The following is a 22,500-nucleotide window of genomic DNA, read 5'->3' as shown; positions in this document are numbered from 1 at the left end:
CACCAGCCTCTCGCCGCGCCCCGGCCAGGTAAGATAAAACACACCTGAATTAGTTAGTTAGTCCGCCGCGTGGGTCCCGGGGAGGCAGGTAAGTTATGGCGTGTGCACGTGGTGGTGGTGGTGGTGGTGGTGGTAGGAGTATTAGGATTATTATTATTATTATTATTATTATTATTATTATTATTAGTAGTAGTAGTAGTAGTAGTAGTAGTAGTAGTAGTAGTAGTAGTAGTAGTAGTAGTAGTGTTGTTTGGATGTTTGGGATGTGTGGGGTTGGGTTAGGCTGGGTTGGATTTGGATGGGGTTAGGTTGCCGTGTTAATTTTTATTTTTGTAGTATCTTTACTTTTTATTCTTTAAATCTAACTAGTTTGGTTTGATTTGGTTTAATTTAGTTTACTTTCATTTAGGTTGGTTCGGGTTGGGTTGGGTTCAGTTTGGAAAGATTAGGTCAAGATCAGTTTTCAATATGCTACGTTAAATTATGTTAGGTGAGGTTACAATAGGTTAAGTTAGGTTAAATGACGTTACGATAGGTTAGGTGAAGTTACAATAGCTTAGGTTAAGATTAAGTAAGGTTAGGTAAGGTTACAATATGTTAGGTTTAGATTAAGTTACGTTAGACTGGAACAGACCACATGACGACAGATTAGTTTAGTCTGTGCTTTGAATGGTTACTTACAGCCGTCTCGTTGTGCAAAGTATTATCAACGTATCTAGCAATCGAATATTTCATTATCTAATTTGCCGGATCATCATGGCACGGTTGCTTAAATTTATGAGAGATATATACAATGTCCGGGGCTAATAAAATATACATCTACTTATCTTCCAACTTATCTATTTATGGGTTGTATGGAGGAGTGGTGATGGGAGGAGGAGGAGGAGGAGGAGGAGGAGGAGGAGGAGGAGGAGGAGGAGGAGGAGGAGGAGGAGGGAATGAAAATGTGACATGATATATTTTCTCTGTCTCTATTATCATTTCTGTCTTCCTCACCTCTTTATCCTCCCTCTCTCTCTCTCTCTCTCTCTCTCTCTCTCTCTCTCTGCACCCAATCCTCATAAAAAAAACACCGACAGACAAACGTAGCGACACAAGACAAAAGAATATGAGACGGAGGACATACTTCCCTCCTCCTCCTCCTCTTCTTCCTCTTACTCCTCCTCCTCCTCCTCCTTCACCTCTTCCTCCTCCCTCCCTCAGGTGACGCGGGAGCAGATTGAGGACACGGAGTTGAGGAAATGGACATCTTGTTTTCCGGTCACACAAAACCCACACACAACAAAAAAAGGGAAGGATAGAGGATAAGGGAGAAGGGGATCAAGGAGAGCAATCATAATAATAATAATAATAATGATGATAACGCAAAAATAAGGAGCATTTGAGGTAAAGTGACGTGAAGCTAATGGAGGATAAATAATGCTGGATAAGTATTTCGATAAGTAGTAATTGTATGTACGAGGAGGAGGAGGAGGAGGAGGAGGAGGAGGAGGAGGAGGAGGAGGAGGAGGAGGAGGAGGAGGAGGAGGAGGAGGAGGAGGAGGAGGAGGAGGAGGATGTTATTATTGCCTCTACACCGGATATTACCTCACAAACACCAATTACTATATATACAGACCTCATTATCATCTTAAGTACCTTTCCTTTCATGTTTCTCTGCACTAGTTTTACGTCCGGCCCAGCAAAGAGAGGGAGGGAGGAAGGGAGAAAACACACACACACACACACACACACACACACACACACACACACACACACACACACACACACACACACACACACACCTGTACTCTCTCTCTCTCTCTCTCTCTCTCTCTCTCTCTCTCTCTCTCTCTCTCTCTCTCTCTCTCTCTCTCTCTCTCTCTTTCTCTCTCTCCTGTTGCTCCACACCGCTGCTTAATTGAAAAGTTATCCAGGTGAGTTTTTGCAGTGTTTTGTGGTCACGTGGAAAGATCGACCCTTCGAGGACGTGTTATGGGAATGATAGTACTAAACCCTCCTCCTCCACCCCTCTCTCTCTCTCTCTCTCTCTCTCTCTCTCTCTCTCTCTCTCTCTCTCTCTCTCTCTCTCACTGCTTCGTACACCTGCAATACTTTCTATGCCTGTTACCTTCATCACCTTTCCTCCTCCTTGTCCTCCTCCCCCTCCAATTAACCTTAAGTGAATCCTTTCCAGCCTCCTCATCCTTGTCCTCCTCCTCCTCCTATACCCTCATCCTTTTCTCCCTTTCTACAGCTACCTGGCCTCCTCCTCCTCCTCCTCCTCCTCCTCCTCCTCCTCCTCCTCCTCCTCCTCCTCCTCCTCCTCCCAGCTGCAATCCGTGACCGCCTGATACACTGCAGCCGCCGCCTCGTCGTCACCTGGTCGCCTCCCGCAGGTGGGCGGCAGGTAGCAGGGACGGACGAGGGGCGGAAATGTTAGCGAGGAGGGTTCTGTCGGCATTTCCTCCGTCAGCTCAACTCCGACACCCGCGCCAGAAAGGGTTACAGTCGTGGTTGTTATCATCATTATCATCATCTTCATCATCATCACCTTCATCGTCACTGTCGCCGTCATTGTTATCATCATCATCACCTTGTTATTTTTTCCATCTTTTGCAGTTTTTTTTTTTTTTCTATTCATGTCATTTCTTGCACTTGTTTGTTTGTGTTTGCTTCTGTTTATTCGTGTCTTTATCAGTTTTTTTTATTATTTTTTTTGTTTCGAGTATTTTTTTTTTATTGTGTTTTTGTGTTTATTTGATTCTCCGGTAGTTTGGTCAAATAAGTTTGTTAGGAAGGTAAGAATTGATGCCCTAATTCTTGTAACCTCATGTATCTAGTTCTTCCATCTCCTCTTCCTCCTCTTCTTCTTCCTTCAGTTCATCCACTTAACTGTCCACAAATTTCTCCACCATTACCAAGTCCTCATCCACATCCATTACATGTACTTTTTTCCCCCTATCCAGTTCATCTTCTCCACCGCTCCATCTCCGACTCAGCCATCCACCCATCCACTCATTGTAAATCTCCACAATCATCCATCCACTCATCCACCACCCACGCAGGCCGCCTAAACCTCCACCATTTGCTGCTATTGTTATCCCTTTCCTCCATCCAACCCTCCTCCTCCTCCTCCTCCTCCTCCTCCTCCTCTTCTTCTTGACGCCTTCATCATACAAGTTCATTCTCCTTCTTTCCTCTTTTCTTCTGCCATTTTTTTTTTTTTTTTTTTTCATTTCAACACATGATTGATCTGACGAGTGTGGTGTTTCAAGTCGCGGTTAATTTGACCACAAACTGCTGGAGCGTAAACACTGGATTGGTGTGTGTGTGTGTGTGTGTGTGTGTGTGTGTGTGTGTGTGTGTGTGTGTGTGTGTGTGTGTGTGTGTGTGTGTGTGTGTGTTTGGGCCGCCCCAGCCTCACTTCCGGCCCGCCCCTCCCACACACACACCGCAGCAGTCTCAGGTATTCCTTTTCTTTTTCTTTTTTTTTCTTTTTTTTGTAATGAATAAATTTACTAGTTGGGTTTTTTTCCCTCTCTCTCTCTCTCTCTCTCTCTCTCTCTCTCTCTCTCTCTCTCTCTCTCTCTGTCTATTTTAATGGTGTGTTGTTTTTATTTACCTGAGCGAGTGAGTTTGCGTTACGTTGATAGGGGGATGAAATGTTATGTATCTTTATTGTTATTACGTTGACTCAATGTGACACGGGTCCCTTTAGGTGGTTTCTGTGATCAATTTAGTTTACATGTAGTGAATTATTTGTATTATCTATCTAACTATTTTTCTGTCTATCAATTTGTCTACATACCTACCTACATACCTTTCTGTATATTTTCTGATTTATCTATGCATTTCTTTGATGTGGGAGGGGCACCAAACAAGGGCAACACAAACAACTATATAAAAGGCCAACTGAAGTGCTGGTCCCTATACAGTCAAAAGTTCTAATAGAAATCAAAGAATAAGTGTCTTGAAACTTGCCTTATTTAATTCTCTATATACGTGTTTAGGCTGTCTAGATATGTGCCTGTCTAATTACTCTATTCAATTAATAACTATCTACCTGTATATCTATATATGTAAGACGCAAATACAATTACAGTACCTATTATTCTATCTATCAGTTCATTTATCTACCTACTTATATATTTATTTACCTGTCTATCTACCTGTTTTATTTCACATGTCTAACTACTCTATTCAGCTAATGACTAGCCACCTATCTGTATATCTATGTATGTAAAAGACAACTATAATTACTTTGTTACATATCTTACCACTCTTCTATCTTAACCTCTTCAGTACCATGACGCGTTTTCATTTTCATTCTGCTACTATTTGGTGATTTTATACAGCTTCAGAAACTTATGTGGGGATTAAAATAGTGAAGATTCTGGCCAGTAATCTTCTGACCTCCATAAACCCTTCCTAAGTCAATTAAATCGTCTTATCATATCTAACCAAAACACAAGGCAAAAATGCATCCCATCCACTTAAGTGGTTAATAACAAACTAAAAACTAGTACCTATCAATCGACAAATACAACTATCTGTGTGTGTACCAGCGGCTTAGTCACTTCAATGAGATAAACAGAGGAGAGATAACTTTCTGTTCATGAGTCGGTTGGTGGGTAGGTGGGTGTGTGGGTCGGTGGGTGGTGTAGGTGGGTGTGTGGGTCGGTGGGTGTGTGGGTCGGTGGGTGGATGTTGAAATAAAATGACCAAGAAAAATTATCATATCCTATTTGGTTCTGTTGCCTTTTTATCAGAGTGGATGAGGCGGCAAAATTTCCAAGTGTATAGGAAAACTTTTGAAACTATCCATCATACATATACAAGAAACAACCATTTTTCATTAGCGATTGAAAAAATGCATAACATATCTATCCACTCCTTATCTTCTTCAATGGGACAGATAAAATAAACGACCATAAGTCTTTATCAAAGCATTAATATCTATTCTACATAACACCAAATAATAATGATACTTTCTCATTTTTCTCTTAATCTTTTCACTGTCACGAGAGAGAGAGAGAGAGAGAGAGAGAGAGAGAGAGAGAGAGAGAGAGAGAGAGAGAGAGAGAGAGAGAGAGAGAGAGAGAGAGAGAGAGAGAGAGAGAGAGAGAGAGAGAGAGAGAGAGAGAGAGAGAGAGAGAGAGAGAGAGAGAGAGAGAAAATACCATGTTAATTTTGTTTCTTCGAGGTTGGGGAACTATTTAAAAGACAAATACAAATATAAGTCGAAGAATTTACGGATCATCATGGGAAAAAAATCTAACAGTGAAAAAGTTTACAAATTATTTACTAGACAGTGCTATATCGTTCTGTTTTTGTTGTTGTTGTTGTTGTTGTTGTTGTTGTTGTTGTTTGGAGCTTTTAATCAATCAATCAATCCGTTTTCTAATAGACGGAAGAATCTCACATCTTTCGTCACTATCGAGAGTAAATGCCTATCTTTCTAATCTACCAATCTATCTGTCTGTCTATCATGTGCTTGTGGTTTCTCGTTATCGTGTTTCCATAACCTCTTTAGCCACTGCAATCCTTAGTCACCAGTCTTCTTCTTGTTCCTTGGTATTGTATTCTTAAGGGTCAGTTCCACGCTCACTCATTTTCGTTTGCTAGGTAACCAACAAAAGCATTTCAACCGTAAGCATGTTCCATAATCCACTTCGTTTATAAGCGAACCAAAAAACGAACTGGTAAGGCAATAGAGTCAATTTCAGTCTTTTTTGTAAGCTATCCAACCCAAGCTCTCAAACTAATAGAAGACTGTGAAACTGGCCCTTAAAATATGTCCGAGATGTGACTGGAATGATAAAAGTGTGGTGTGATGTGGTGAGATATATGGCTGAAGTGTGGCAGAGGTGCGGCAGAGTTTAGGACTAGGTGTGGCTGAGTCTCGTTAAGGTGTGGTTGAGATGTAGCTAAATATGGATAGCGTGTGAAAAGATGTGGTCAAAATAAGGCAAAGTGTTATAGAGGCAAGGTGTGGATTGTGTGTGTGTGTGTGTGTGTGTGTGTGTGTGTGTGTGTGTGTGTGTGTGTGTGTGTGTGTGTGTGTGTGTGTGTGTGTGTGTGTGTGTGTCTAGGTGTGGACTTGTGGCTAATGTGCTAGAGATGAGACTAATTGTAGTGTGTGCATGTGTGGTGGTGGTGTGGTAGAGGAGTTCACGCCACGCCCTCCCCCGCCACACTCCATTTCGATTTACTCAATTCTACTCGTCCCCTTACCCTCCCCAGCCCCCAAACTGCCATCATACCACTCGTTTCACCCCGGCAGTCACGTTCCTACCCGCCCCGTCCCGTCTTGTCTTACCACGCCCCGATAAATATGGAGGGATGAAAGAAATATAGAATGAGAGAAAGAACGAAGGCAAGAAAGAAAGAAAGAGATAAAGAAAGAAATTAAAGGAAGGAAGGAAGGAAGGAAGGTGGTTTATATTCTCTATCTCTCTCTCTCTCTCTCTCTCTCTCTCTCTCTCTCTCTCTCTCTCTCTCTCTCTCTCTCTCTCTCTCTCTCTCTCTCTCTCTCTCTCTCTCTCTCTCTCTCTATGGTACAAAATAATAGAGGAACACCCACACACCCACACACCACACCCTAACCCCCCTCCACCCCAATCCTCCCCCTCCATCTTTTCCCATCCATTCTTTAATTTTTTCCCACGATGACCCACACACACATACACACACTCTCTCTCTCTCTCTCTCTCTCTCTCTCTCTCTCTCTCTCTCTCTCTCTCTCTCTCACCTTCCCGCCACTTAGCAATGTGTCAAAAAGGAAATCGCCAGTATTTTTTTCTTGTCGAGTCACTCAATTAGGAGAAGCAGACCCCGTCATTGAGAAATTAATGGCGCTCAGATGGCGGTCTGCTGCGACGACTCCGGGAAGGGGCGGTGCTGGAGCCAGTCGTGCGGGCGAGGCGGTGGCGGTGGCGGGGGAGGTGATAGTGGTGGTGGTAGTGGGGATGATAGGTATGGTGCAGTGTGGCGAGGAGGGACCGCGTGGTATATGGTGCATGGCGGTTATGGTAGTGGTGGCGGTGGAGTGCATGATAGTGGTAATGGTGGTGGTGGTGGTGGTGGTGGTGGTGGTGGTGGTGGTGGTGGTGGTGGAGTACACGGTTAATCCGGTTCATGTCTACAATTACCGGCTGCAGTGTGCGGTTCCCGATTCATGGAAAGTGGTCAGCAGGTCCTTTGGTGTGACAGCTGAAGGAGGGATGGAGGAAAGGGAGGAAGGAAGGCAAGGAAGAGAAGGAAGGGGAAAAAAAAAGAGAAAGAAGGGAAGGAAGAGAAGGACGGGACGGAGAGACTGTTAGGTGAGAGAGTAAGAGAAGAGAGAGGAACGGTTAGGAAGCGGCTGAGGTGAATACTTCTGCAGGAGGGAGGAAGGAAGGAACCACTTGCAGATGTAATGTTCATGGTATGGTATTGTTTCTTTTCCGGTCATGCGGCTGAGGCAAGACATATGGTGGGTGGTGGGTGGGGAGGAGCCTTCTGCAGTGTTGCCCATGCATGTATATACCCTCCAAGTTAAACCATAGTGTAATCAAACAACTTGGAAGGACTTTAGTGATTTGTTGTCTGTTATCCTTCGTACTCCTATTCCTTCGAGTTTGGGAATGAGGAGGACAAGAGAGAGGAGTGAAAGCAGAGTAAGAGGTCAGGAGAGAGTCAAGAGGAAAGAAGAGAGGAAAGAAAAATAAACAGCCACGTCGGTAGAGGAGGAAAATAAATAATGAAGAAAACAAAGTGTAGTGTGAAGAGACAAGGAGAGAAAACAATATGAAGGTAGGAGGAGTGTAAGGAGAGAAATGCATGGGAGGGAAGAAAGTCAAGGACACTGGAGGTAGAAGGAGGCAAGGGAGAGGGAGGAAAGGAGAGAGGAGAGAAAATAGAAGTAAAGGTATAATGGCATGGAGAGAACTGGAAAGGAATGACGAGAGAGGAAAAAATAAATGAATAAATACATGAAGAGGAGGAGGAAAAGGATAAGAAGAAAGTAAAAGTATGAACAGTATGGAGGGAAATTATTGAAGGAGACAGGAAGAAAAACGAGCGACACGAATTCGGATCAAGACACAGATGAAGAAAAGAAAAAATATAAAACAAAAGCAAAAACAAGAGAAGCAGCAAAATAATCACACACACACACACACACACACACACACACACACACACACACACACACACACACACACACACACACACACACAACGCCAAGAAAGGGACATCGGCGTTAACTGAAGGTGTTAAAAGAAGTCGTAAAAACATGAAGGCAGCATAAACGGTACGCCTAACGGGAGGCATTTCCGGTGTTCTCAGGTGCTAACTACCACCTCCACGCCGCCACCTGCTGCCGCCGCGCCGCCACGTACCGATTACACCTGGGCAGGGAAACACGAGAAGATGCTCATATCGGAGGGTTTGCTGGCCAGGTAGGTGAGGTCGTGGCCGCTAATAGAAAGTCTCACTCAGTATTTATTTCTTTGAGCTTTTAAGTTTTCCTTTCTTTGTTTATTTAGTTGTTGTATTATTGTTTATTTATTCATCTTGTTTATTTTACTTCGACCTCAACCCCTTCAGTACTGGGACGCATTTTTACCATGAGTTTTGGGTACGATTAGACGGTTTTATTAACATTAGGGGATCTATCTCCGGAGGTCAGAAGATTAATGGCAAGAGTCTTCACTGTTTTAATCCCCCACATACGTTTCTGAAGTTGTACAAAATCACCAAATAGTAACCAGAATGAATATTGAAGCGCGTCATTGTACTGAAGGGGTAAAGGTTATTAGTCTTTGTTTTTCGTTGAACCTTCACCTCACTGCATTGGGCTTCTTGTTCGAGCTTAGGTTTATCAGTCTTTCTTTCTTTCTTTGTTTCATTTCAGTTGTTGTATCATTGTTTATCTTATTTGTTTTCCACGATCTTAAGTTTATCAGTCTATTTATTTGCCTTATTTGTTTTCCTTCTATCTTAAATTTACTATTCTTTCTTTTCTTATCTATTTTTTTTTTATTCAGCCTCATTCTTTTCAGATCTGTTTAGGCATCAAAAAGAAAGAAAAGAACATTCGCATTCTTAACTAAACTTTTCAAATAACTTGCATCTTATCTCGAGCTTTTCTGATAGGCCGAAGAGAGGTAGTCGGGCTTTAAAGAGGGCTTTCATGGTTCTACTGGTAATTTGATAAGGATTCTACACTGTCAACTGGAAAAACATACATAAAAATAGTCAGCGCGAAGAGTTCAAGCATTTAAGAATACGAACAGAGGAAGTGCGAGACGTGATCGGATAACACAACACAAAAATCAATAAAATAAATCATCTCAGTGAGTCTTTTTGTTCAGTAGTTTTTGTTTTCCTTACCCAGTGTCCCCTCTTAGACAAAAACAATAAATAAATAAATAAATAAATAAATAAAGCATGCCACAAGAAGTGAGTCTATGTATAAAACTCAATGATCTCTATCTATGCACTTATCATCTGTAAATCGAGGTAATATTTTAAAAGGTTAGGTTAGGTTAGGTTAGGTTAGGTAGTTTCCTATTGACTCGACACTAACAACCTGATTACTGAATCCAGCTCCCCCCTACCTCTTTTCAAATGTTGTTTTATTAAGCTTGAATCTTTTACTTTTAGTCTCATCCTATCAAGCTGTATAACAACCAGTTTCTCTCTTTTCTCTTTTTAAATCCAACTTTACCAATCTTAAACCTGTTATTTCCTTGTTATATCCTCATTACTAACCCTGACGATCTAGTCCACACCAGCCTTGTTAAACCCCTTATACCAAAAAATTAAGTCGATAATATTACAATCTGACGAGCTTCTGGACGTGGGAAATAGCAGACCACGAAAATTTATGGTCAGATTATCACCACCTTTTTTTTCATCACACAATAGGAAATAATGACCCTTAGGAGTTTCTTAAATAAGCGCTACAACTGTCTTTGCCATAAGATTCTTCAGGAAATGAGTTAATAATATGGTTCTTGATCCTTTTAACTCCTTGATGTAAATAATAGGGAAGTAAATTAAAGTAATCTAACAAAGAATAAACACATGGAAAGAGAAATATGACAAAGCGATGATAAGATAATACTAACCTTGATGGGACTTGAAGGATATAATAACAGAGAGAGAGAGAGAGAGAGAGAGAGAGAGAGAGAGAGAGAGAGAGAGAGAGAGAGAGAGAGAGAGAGAGAGAGAGAGAGAGAGAGAGAGAGAGAGAGAGAGAGAGAGAGAGAGAGAGAGAGAGTAGAGGCAGAAGTGAAGGTACTAACTGATTGACACTTTAATTACCAAAGAGAATGATTAGTAAACTACTGACTGAAGAACACAATCAATCTATCAATCAATCATTACCTTCACACTGCCTTCCCTGCCTCTCCTTCCCTCTACCTCCCCTCCCCCAAACTCTCTCTCTCTTTCCCTTTCCCTCTTTCTCTCACACATACAAACAGCCACGAACACTCACCTGGTGCACGAAGACATCCTGCCCTCCATCATCGGGAGTCACGAAGCCCCATCCTTTGGCAACGTTAAACCATTTGCACTTGCCTATCCGCCACACCCCCACCTCCCCTGCAGGGCGAGACAACACACACCTCATTACACACCTGTACATACCTTAATAGACACTCATCGCATGGTATATGTAGGTTTGCTTATACTTTACTTATCGAAGGTGTTGTGAAGGAGGAGGAGGAGGAGGAGGAACAAGAACAAAGAAGAAATAATAATAATAATAATAATAATAATAATAATAATAATAATAATAATAATAATAATAATAATAATAATAATAATAATAACAATACTACTACTACTACTACTACTACTACTACTACAAGAAGAAGAAGAAGAAGAAGAAGAAGAAGGATGAAAAGAGAGAAATAAGAATGAAAAGAAACAAGTCGATATCTTTAAACAAACTGTAAGAAGAGAGAGAAGGAGAGGGGGAAAAAAAAAGACAGGTATAACTGCAAGGGTAAAAAAAAAAAAAAAAAAAAAGTGAAAGAAGGGAAACGTGTCGGTATCTTTGGGTGAAAAAGTAATATGGGTGAGTGTGTGTATGAGAGGATGAGACAAAGGGATGTGACAGAGACGTAATTTGTTTGTCTGTCTGAAAGGATAAAGAAACAATGTGTATTTTTTTATAAGAAGGAAAAAAGGAGAAAGATGTGATGAAAGGGTAGGTCTCCTTGTGCTTTTAACTAACGGAATAATCGTATGTGTTTGTTGAAGGAAAGGAAGAGAAATTTGAAGGAATGTAAGGAAAACACTCTTCGCTGTTCTCTGAAACTTGAGACACACAAAAAAATAAAGGAACAAAAGATCAATAGAATAAAACAACAAACGATAAGATAAAAGTTTTAAAAAATAACAATGAAACAAAGATAATGGCAAATGAATTGTTAAAAATGGAAGAAAACACATTCCCCACAACACTCTGGAGCTAAAGAAGACACAATGACAAGCTGGATAAGACGAAACGCTGAAAAAAATAGACAAGACGACAAGATCAGACAAAAATAACAAGATAAAACGTAAAAAAGTCGATCAAACACCCAAAATAACAGGATGAGATAAATAAGAGGATAAACACACAAGATCAGACAAAAATAAGATAAAACGAAAAACTCCGAATAAAATAAAGAAAAAAAAATAAGACGATGAGATAAAAAGATGAGAGGATAAACACACAGGACAAGACAAAGATAACACGATGAAACGGAGAAATCTGAATAAAATATAAGAAAGAGAAGTAAAATGATGAGATAAAAAGATAGGATGATAAAACACAACAAACGACAAACTAAAACACTCAAGAAATGAAGGATACAAACACTTTACTGCTTCCTTCAAAAAAAAAAAAAAAAAAAAAAACAGACAACAAAAGAAGGAAGAAAAAAAAGAGCAGGAAGAAAAAAAGCTAATAGTGTAAACCGAAAACAAAAATTACACTAAACACACTAAAAAAAAAAAAAAAAAATAGAAGACAAAAATGAAAGAAAATACAATATATCAATACATTCTGTAACGCAGCACACAACAAAAAAAAAAAAACGGAACATAACGAGAAGGGACAAAACATAAACAGGTTCAAGGTTTTCAGTTCCCAGGCCATGCAAACACACCCTTTGGCTACCATGACGGACCTGCCTCAAGACACACCCTTCCGTGAGTCACCCTGTCACTCACACCACCCACGCCAGTCACTCCTGTCCCTCCCGAGCCTCACGTAGGAGACAACGAGGCGACAAGACTTCATCGTAAGTGGAGCGAATAATTAAAGGCAACTGGGTGGTCTGCGGCAGTGTTTCGTGGCAGGATTGCAAGCAGACGGTGGAAATAAAGATAACTGGGGGTAAAAACTAAGGAGGGTGGGTGGTGGTAAAGTCTTCGTTCGTCATGTTTTCCTCCTGTTTTGTTGATGTTCTACTGTGTTGATGTAAGGTTTGTATGTTGTTGTTGTTGTTATTGCTGTTGTTGGTTGTTGTTATTGGTTTCTACTCCTCCTTTCGTTTTTTTTCTTCCCTTCCTTCATTTTTCCTTCCTTTCTCTCTCTTCTCTCTTCTCTCTCTCTATCTCTCTCAACATAATCTGGACAACTGATATAATACGCGTAAGAATAACACACACACACACACACACACACACACACACACACACACACACACACACACACACACACAAAACTAAAGAAAATTCCCAACAAAATCCATGACACCACTCCATAAAAAAAAACAATAACAACAATAAATCAATAAATGAATAAATAAATAAATGACTAAATAAATATCACACGCAAAAGTAAGACGGAAAAGTCAAACCACCACGAAAAATTACACGTTTCCTCTCAAAAAAAGACAAAAAGTAACAAAAGGTAATAAAAGGAAGTCGGATAAAAAAGTAGGCAAGAGGGGCGTGGCTGATGGATGGAGGCTCGGGCGGGGGCAGAGGGGCGGGTCTTCCGGAGGCGACGCGGCTGCACAGGTGTCAATCCAAGGCGAGCGAGCGTTAGTCAGGCGGAGAATTGATTGTGCTGAGTCAGTGTGCAGGTGGCGGGGAGAGAGGAAACGTTTAGAGGCAGGCACGTTTACGGTCGTTGTTCCTCCTCCTCCTCCTCCTCCTCCTCCTCCTCTTCTTCTTTCTATCCAGTCTCCTTCTCCTCTTTCTCTCTAATCTTTATAACGATTCTCCTCTCCCCTCACCTCCTCCTCCTCCTCCTCCTCTTCTTTCTCCTTACCATTCCTAATTCAAGTCTTCTTACTCTCCTCGTCTTCCTTCTTATTATCATCATCATATATTTTTTTCTTCTTTCTTCATCCTCCTAATCCTTGCCACAATAAGCTTTCTTCCTTCCCCTTCCTCATTTTCCTCCATATCATTGCCAATTCAAACACTGTTACACTCCTCGTCTTCTTCCTCCTCCTCATCATATTTTCTTTCTTCTTCCTTCTGAGTTTCTTCCTTCCCTCTTCATTCTTCGCTCCAAACATTTTTTTTTCTTTATTCCTTATTTTTCATAGGTACTTTCACAATCAATCTCCTCCTCCTCCTCCTCCTCTTCCTCTCCTTCTTTTTGTCTTGTTCTTTTTTCTTCCTCCTCTGACTTCCATATTCTTCCTAACCACTCTTCTTTCTTCTTTTCGTCAACTATTACTACATTTTCTTCATACTCTTCTTATTTTTCCTAACTCCTCCTCCTCCTCCTCCTCCTCCTCCTCTTCCTAATCACTCACCACCAGTCACCAGTCACACACGCAGACCAAGACTTATGGGCTTCAGGCTATATAGTGACACACACACACACACACACACACACACACACACACACACACACACACACACACACACACACACACACACACACACACAGAGAGAGAGAGAGAGAGAGAGAGAGAGAGAGAGAGAGAGAGAGAGAGAGAGAGAGAGAGAGAGAGAGAGAGAGAGAGAGAGAGAGAGAGAGAGAGAGAGAGAGAGAGAGAGAGAGAGAGATCAGTAACCATCTAAGACAAATATTCATCACTCACTTACACCAGGAATGTCACCCAACGTCATAAAAACAGGGCGAGGGAATCAGGTAGCGCGCCTCTGACAGCTTGGTGTGTGTGTGTGTGTGTGTGTGTGTGTGTGTGTGTGTGTGTGTGTGTGTGTGTGTGTGTGTGTGTGTGTGTGTGTGTGTGTGTGTGTGTGTGTGTGTAATTCTACCAAGAGTAAAGTAGTAAATGACATGTGGATGAGTGAGTAGAATAATTAAATGAAGTAAATCAATTTTTTTTTCTTCTTTTTCTGGCTTACTTTTTTTTCGGTGACAACAAAGAAAAAAAAATTTCCTATTATCTTTTTTTTTTTTTTTTCTTCAGGAACTGCAAAACAACGAACTATTCCCTATTTTTTTCCTGTTTTGTGACTTTTACCGGCCTCATTCAAACATTACGAAAAAAAAAAAAAGAGAAGAAAAATTAATCAATCAATAAATAAACGATACTTACATACAAGAAGCCAGCAAAACACATCGAAGTGAAGTCACCACACAACAAACACCTCGTAACATCCACTCTACACTCTCCTTCCTTAACCTCTCCAGTACCATGACACGTTTTCATACTTATTCTGCTTACTATTTGGTGATTTTAAAAGAGCTTCGGAAACTTATGTGGGTATTAAAGTAGTGAGGATTCTGGCTATCAATCTTCTGACCTCCATAGACGCTTCCTAATGTAAATAAAATTGTCTCATCCCACTCATAAACTCGAGGTAGAAATGCGTCCCAGTACTGAGGGGGTTAAGTCCACGAATAGAATAAATTAAAGAACTGAGAGGGATTCGAACACCTGTCAGTATATAGGAGCCTAGATAAGCCAAGCGCGCGCACCCCTTCACCACCTGTCGCTTTGTTAGATTGGAAGACTGGTCAGGCAGGGCGGGGCAGGGACTGGGCAGGGACGGGGTTAGGCAGGGCAGGCCAGGGCAGGGCGGGGCAGAGCAGGGTCGGACACAGAGGGGCTGAGGAATGGACGGCCTCATTTCTCTCTCCTCAGTGGTAGTAACGCACCGCTGCTTCACGACCAAATCCTTCACTGGTTTCTGGTATACGTTTTCCCTTAAACCCCCTTCAGTACTGGGATGCATTTTAGTTCTGAGTGTGATTTGACGGTTTTATTGACAGTACGAAAGATCTATGGAGGTCAGAAGATTAATAGCAAGAGTCTTCACTATTTTAATCACCAACATGAGTTTCTGAAGCTGTATAAAATCACCAAATAGTAATCAGAATGAATATGAAAACGTGTCATGGTGTACTGAAGTGGTAAATATTTCTAAGAACTAGCACAAGCACAAAAATTTTCAAGCACGTGTAAGAATGAAAAGAGTTAATAAGAGAACCAAGAGATCTTTTTTTTTCATACACTGGATACATATTTGGAAATCTATTCACTTGCACTTTCATTAAATTTTCTTCTCGGTGTTTGTAATGATTTCGCCCGGTGTTGTTATGGCAGTGGATTGTCAAGCACTGCACTGAAGGGTTTAATGAGCAGTAAGTGGTGAGTCTTGCCAATAGGTAACTCATTCAAGATCTCACATGAACTAATAACTACAGAGATAAAGTGACATCAAGATTTTTACTGTTATAGTGCACAAAAACATGCTGAGAGAGAGAGAGAGAGAGAGAGAGAGAGAGAGAGAGAGAGAGAGAGAGAGAGAGAGAGAGAGAGAGAGAGAGAGAGAGAGAGAGAGAGAGAGAGAGAGAGAGATTTTTATTTTTCCTACGGTACGGAAATATTTAACAGAAGTCACCACACAAAACAAGCGTCTTAAAAAGTTGCAGGTGGTTTATGGGAACAATAGTGGAGAAGTGAAGGGTTAGTGCGGCACGTCATCGGTGTCATAGAGGCGATGTCTGTGAAGTATTTTGTGTTCGCCTGTGTGTGTCCCAAAGCGAAAGAAAATAACCACTATTCATCATCACCATCGTCATCACTGTCATCATCATCAAGTATCTCACTTTCAAAACAAACTCACAGGCACAACACAATACAATACAATAATAAAGGCGGGTTCACACGTGCCAATTTGCAAGTGAAATTGTAAGTCGCTAGAAGTATCGACTGAGCCCCTCTGGTCGGAAAACGTCACACATAGCGACTGGAAAGTATAGTTGGCACCTTGGCGGGAAGTGAATGTAAACAAACAGCTACCAGCCAAGATGTCTTCCTCCAGTGATGATGCTTGAAGCGGTGTTTGCTCTTCTTTTGGCGTACCGGAAGAGTCAACAGAAAAGAAAATGCTTGTGGACACTATGCACAATTGTGATCAAATTAAATCCTGACAAGTCTTCAATCCTCGCCTCCAACAACACCCTGCACTGAGGGAAACTGTTTTTGAAGCGTGGCAGCTATTTCGTCGAACAACGATTTGCGCAAGCTTTTTACTGTAAAAATTCATTTCTGGGGTCCCAGATGTGTTCTTTTTCCCTCACCAACTCTGACATCTTCTCTACATCGACACCACATTTTCGAAGCTTACTCCGTGACGTCACAACGTAAATAAAATCGCAAATCGACTGAACAAGACCAACATGTTGTTTTGCGACTGGTTTCTCCAATCGCTAGGCTATTCTGTCGGAAACTCTACCGACTTTTAATTTCCGTCGCAAATTGGCAAACGTGAAGTCGCCTTAAATTAATAAATAAAAAGACAATAGCGATGCACAAACATGAGGAGAGCAGTATATATAGTAGCAGTATACATTACCAAACCTTACAGACCAGTACCCTTAATTCTCCCTTCAACCTTCCTTCCCGCCACCGCCACCACCACCAACCAGTCCTACGCTAACCCTTGAACGGTCAACCCTGCGTGGGCTCCCTGCCTCACCACCACCACCACCACCACTACTACCACTGCCGCTATGCTCACACATCTCAGCCGCACGCCTCCTCCACCCCACCTGACGAGTCACGCCATCTTGTTACAGAACCTCTTAACCCTTTTAACATACTAACATTTGTTTTATATTTATTCCGATACAACTACAGATTCTAGGAACTTCACGACAGTTCCTTATTCATCTATTAATTTATTTAGTTTGTTTTTGTAGTCGAGGGTTAAAAAAAAAATTCATAACTAGTGCCAGTGTCTGAAATGGATTTTCGTAAGGACTATTTTCAAACGCCACAGGGATGATCAGTAAGGTTCTCCAGAGTGTTTATCTTATTGGTCAGGCAGGAGATTCTTAAACCATTCATTAAATCTCGAAAACATTTTGAAAACTCCAGTTACATCCACTAAGTTTGCTGAAAAGTAGCCGTGATAGGAACCCGTTAAGCTTAAAAATATGATCCTATAACTTTATTTACTCTATTTTCGGTAAAACACACATTTCTATGAAGCATTTAGAGTGATGGTGAAAAGTTGCATATATTCTGACCAGTTCTCTCTAATCAATCACTCAACATAGTCACTCGCCGCTAACTGAGGCTGCGCAAAGCTGGTAAGGACAGAGGATGATGCGCAGGACAAATGTGTAATTAATTTGTACTGGTCTCGTGAAGTTGATTAGTTACTAGTATTGAGGTGCGTTGTGTCAGATTCTATAGAAATGACAAGCGGTTATTGTTACTTAACTTTAAGGAAATTTAGCTTCATATACGACAAATTACAAAGTTTCCATCATTCCTTGAACACAATTAGAGAATGATGTATATTTTTTGCTGATTTTTCTCGTAATTAAAGGTCAAGAATGATCTACTGGTACATTATAAGCAGGGGTGTTTTTTCACGTATTTAAGGACTGAAATTAGGTCATCTACATTTAGTTAATATCTGCATCTTTTTTCACGTAATCAAGGACTGAAAATTATCTACAGTTACTCAGTCACTATATCTAAGGATTTTTTTCGATTAGGGGCAAAAAAGTCATTTACAGTTACTCAATACCTACAAGTAAGGTGGAGTTTTCAAGTAATTAAGGATTAAAACTACTTACAATAATCAAGACCCATGTTAAGAGTCAAGCCCAATAGGTTTTGAGTTGGATTTCCGCCCTTCTCACTTGCTTAGGCCAGGGAAGCAGCACCCTCTTGACCCCGCATCATCACTTTAGCCGTGAAGCACACCTACACCTTCCTTCACTCACTACTGATATGGTTGTCGTAAAGTCTTGTGAGTTACTTTTCCCTTTGTCACTTTTTCCTTTTGTCGTCGTCTTGTAAATCAGTTTAAGCCGTGAAACACACCTAACATCTTCCCTCACTGACTACTGATATGATTGTCGTGGTCTCGTACTGTACATACACCTATTATCTTATCAATTAATAGAAAGGGTAAGACATCAGTCAGCTTGTGGAAGGAACAGCGCCATCTGACTCAGTTGTTGCCGTGGATTTGTTATTTGTATTAAAGTGTTGCTGTTCTTGAGTCCCACTGACTTTTTCTTTCTTTTTTCCTGCCATTGATTGAAGAGAAAGAGTAAATGGTTTCATGCAAAAATTAACGAAAAAAAAAAAATAAAACGCGAATGTAAGCAAAAGAATAAAAACATGAGAGTCGCTGACGAATACAACACAATGTAAGTAAGACACTTGAAACATCTAGACAAAGAGATAAATAAACAAACTAATTAACAAATGAATAAGAAATATATATAAAAAAAAAACTGAATGCCTTTTATTACCATCATTACTAAAACTGACAAAAAAATCAAACAAAATAAAAACAGGACCGAGGAGGGGCACACACACAAACACACAAACACACACACAAAAAAAAAATAAATAAATGAATAAAAAAAATAAACAAATAAATAAATAAAAAATAAATAAACAAAATAAAAAAAATAAATAAAACAAGCCAGCAATATCACTAGCCCCGGGAAAAAAGACATCCAGAATGAGAAAGCGGCAACCCAGCACAGGACCTTCCCTGCCAAGGCCGCTGGAGGCGAAAGTTCAGCGGCGTCACGGAAGCTTTGCGACCCACGAGCCTCAGTCCCTCAGTCCCTCAGTCTGCCCCCTCTTTCCCTCTCTCCCCCCCCCCTTCCTTCCTCCTCCTCCTCCTCCTCCTCCTCGTGCCCGACAGAGGAAGAGGAGGAGGAGGGTTATAAATGGACGACAGGAAAACAAGAGGAGGAAGATGAATATAAGAAAAAAACAAAACGAAAAATAGGACATGCAAAGATAAGGATAAAAGGAATGAGTGAAAAAAGAAAAGGATGAGGAGGAGGAGGAGGGTTAGAAATGGACGACAGGAAAACAAGAAAGAAGGGGGAAGATGCGTATAAGGAAAAAAAAAACGAAAGAAAGGCCATAGATAAGGATAAAAGGAATGAGTGGAAAAAAAGGAGGAGGAGGAGGAGGAGGAGGAGGAGGAGGAGGAGGAGGAGGAGGAGGAGGAGGAGGAGGAGGAGGTTATGAATGAACGACAAGAAAACTAAAAAGAAGGGGAACGACGAGTATAAGAAAAAAACGAAAAGAAAGGCCATACAGAGCAAAGATAAGGATGAAAGGAACGAGTGAAAAAAAAAAAGAAAAGGACGATCACAAATGGACAGAAAAACAAGGAGGGGAAGGATGAGCATAAGAAGGAAAAAACGAAACAAAAGACAAGGAAAGAAAAGATAAAAATAAAAGGAGTGAGCGAAAGAAGGAAGAGGAAGATTATACAAGGATAGAAAAACAAGTGTAAGAAAAAAAAAAGGAGCAAAAATAAGGATAGATTGGTAAAAAATAAAGAACAAGGAAGAAGAGCAAAAGAGAAGAGAGTGAAGAGAAGAAGGATTTTGAGAGTGAATGAAGGTGACAAGAATAAGAGAAGAATTATGAAAATGAAAAGGGCAAGAGATAAAAAGGAGGAGGAAAATCAAGAGGACGAAGAAGAAGACACAGAGAGAGCTAAGAAAACCACGTGGAAAGCAAAGATGATGACAGAAGAAGGATTATAAGAAAGAAAAAAAAAAAGGCAAAACTAGAATAACTAAGAGGGGAGATAAGAAAGAAAATAAAAAGAACGAAGATAAGGACAAGGTGAATGACGAAAACAAAGAAAAGGAAGAAGAAAAGGAGCTGTGAAAGAAAAGGAAAGCAATAAAAGTGAAAAGAAAAGCGTTAAGGAACAAAAAAGAGAGGAAGACAAGAGAAGCGGGGAAAAAAAAGAAAGACCGAGAGAAAGAAAAAAAAAAGAAACAGAACAAAATGACAACGAAGGATGAGAAAAAACAAAACAAAAATAACAAAGGGGAAATTTTGAGAACAAGGAGAGCGTAGAAAGAGAAGCAAAAGGAAGAGGATGAGGAAGAAAGCGTTATCCAAAAGCGAAATGGCGAAGAGAGAGAAGAGGTTGAAGCGCACAAGGGGAAGACGATATGTGCTGAGGAGGAGGAGGAGGAGGAGGAGGAGGAGGAGGAGGAGGAGGAGGAGGAGGAGGAGGTGCTAAGATGAAGAAATAAGTACAAGGAGCTAAGGTGGAAGGGGAACAGGATATGCTAGGAGGAGGAGGAGGAGGTGCGGTATAGAAAGAAGGAAAGCTCGCGGAGAAAGGAGAGGGAGGAAGGAAGTGTAGTGAGGAACATGAAGGCAGAGGGTGAGCAGCTCAAGGGGAATGTTATCTGGTGCTCAAGATAAGAGAGTCAGGAAGGTGGTGGTGGGACGAGCAGCGTGAAACACACACACACACACACACACACACACACACACACACACACACACACACACACACACACACACACACACACAGCTACACCTCTTCATGATTACGTTCTTCATTTTTACTGATTGCATTTTAAAACAATAAGTAAATATACAGCATAAACAAATTAAATTACACGTAAATGTATTAATTATTTTTTCTTTCTTTTTGCGGGGTTGTTAACTTTCCTGCGTTCTTCTTAACTATATAGAGAACGAGGCTGAAGACGAGGAAAACCAGAGAGTACACAAATAAAACAGAAACAAAAAAAAAAGCATATTTGTAATAAATTGAAAGGAGGAGGAGGAGGAGGAGGAGGAGGAGGAGGAGGAGGAGGAGGAGGAGGAGGAGGAGGAGGAGGAGGAGGAGGAGGAGGAGGAGGAACAGATACGAAGAATCAAACGATATCATATCATAAATGGTTGTTATGATGCTATTTATGGAGGAGGAGAACGAGAAGGGCGAAGACGAGAGGAACACGAAAGACAACACGTCCACTCGAGGCACCTCCCTGATAGCATCTGTTGCCCTGTACAGGTGGTGTAGGCCTACTGAGACTACCCCACCGCCTCCTCACCCTGTCCTTCCACACCACCACCACCACCACAACAACAACAACTGCCCGCTACCCACGTCACACTCCCAACCACTGTCACCAGCACCCGCACACAACACAGACCTTAGTAAAGGCTGCGTCACACTAGCACTTTTCCGTCTTCTTTTTCTGTCAATTTTCTGACGACTGTCAACTTTTGCAGACGGTGGCCGTCACACACAAGCTTGCTTCCGCCTTTGCCGCGCTTGTCGATTGTAAACAAACATGGCTCCTCATTCACCCCAGCAAGCCGCGGCTTTTTTGCACCTTATAATGTAATCAGCTGTTCTGTGATCCCAAAGGCAACGGTGACCTCTAATACTCTCTATGAGAAATTCGTCAGTGTGTTTTGTCCACTGCTCATCTTGGCCAGCTACTTGGAAGTTGCCTTGAAATATTCAAAAGCGTCGCACATTCGCACTCCCCTGGAAATGTACACAAACAACTGAGGAACTTTTCATTGCTAGGCTAGAAGAAAAAACAATATGTATACAAATATATATTCATCAATTCATTTAAATTTCTTGTCATGATAATAGCATTCTTCCGTTTAACAAAAAAATATCTTTTAATAAAAGTGTTGATTAGAAACCATAGTTCTTATTTTGACTAAAAATTGGCGCTAGACGAAAACGATGCGTTCCGTCTGACTCAAGACGACGGAAAGAGTTGACGGAAGAGTAAAAAGACGACGGAAATCGTCTGAGACTAGTGCTAGTGTGACGCCGCCTTAACGCATCTCATATAAAGAGCTATGCGGGGAGGACATGGCCATGAAGATTGGCGGGAAGGGCCGTGGTGAGGGCCAAGATAACAGAGTATTAGGGCAACTGATGGGAGTGAAATGCGAGAGGGAAGGAGAGAGAGAAAGCTCCTTCCCTTCCCGGAGATAAATGAAGTCTCCATCATCGCCTCATTTCTTGTCAATCATTCCCGCAGCACTCCAGCTGGGCGGGAGTGAGCGGAGCGGCGCGGCTTGGCTGTGCTCTGCTCTGCTCTGCTCTGTTCGGGCGGGTGGAGGGAGGAAGGGACAGCGGAGGAATAATTGGTAAAACGTAAATCCTACATCGATGTGAATTAATTGGATGAGCGGCAGTCGTTCCCCAGATAACAGAAGGATGAAGAGTGACAGTGGACACATGTATACTCGTGCTCGTGGTGTGTGTGTGTGTGTGTGTGTGTGTGTGTGTGTGTGTGTGTGTGTGTGTGTGTGTGTG

The 22,500-nt window shown here is 41.4% G+C and overlaps 1 protein-coding gene across 1 annotated transcript in view; it reads right to left on the bottom strand.

The window, feature by feature from the left end:
• LOC123498858 (protein lin-28 homolog) overlaps nucleotides 1–22,500 on the bottom strand; it is an 86,112-nt gene that overhangs the window by 57,751 nt on the left and 5,861 nt on the right. The window contains exon 2 of the mRNA XM_045246336.1: nucleotides 10,469–10,575. Within this exon, the coding sequence (XP_045102271.1) occupies nucleotides 10,469–10,575 (107 nt within the window). The remainder of the gene's footprint in view (nucleotides 1–10,468; nucleotides 10,576–22,500) is intronic.

Source organism: Portunus trituberculatus, chromosome 48, assembly GCF_017591435.1.
Source record: "Portunus trituberculatus isolate SZX2019 chromosome 48, ASM1759143v1, whole genome shotgun sequence".
NCBI classification, from domain to species: domain Eukaryota; kingdom Metazoa; phylum Arthropoda; class Malacostraca; order Decapoda; family Portunidae; genus Portunus; species Portunus trituberculatus.
This window is presented reverse-complemented; position numbering and strand designations above follow the sequence as displayed.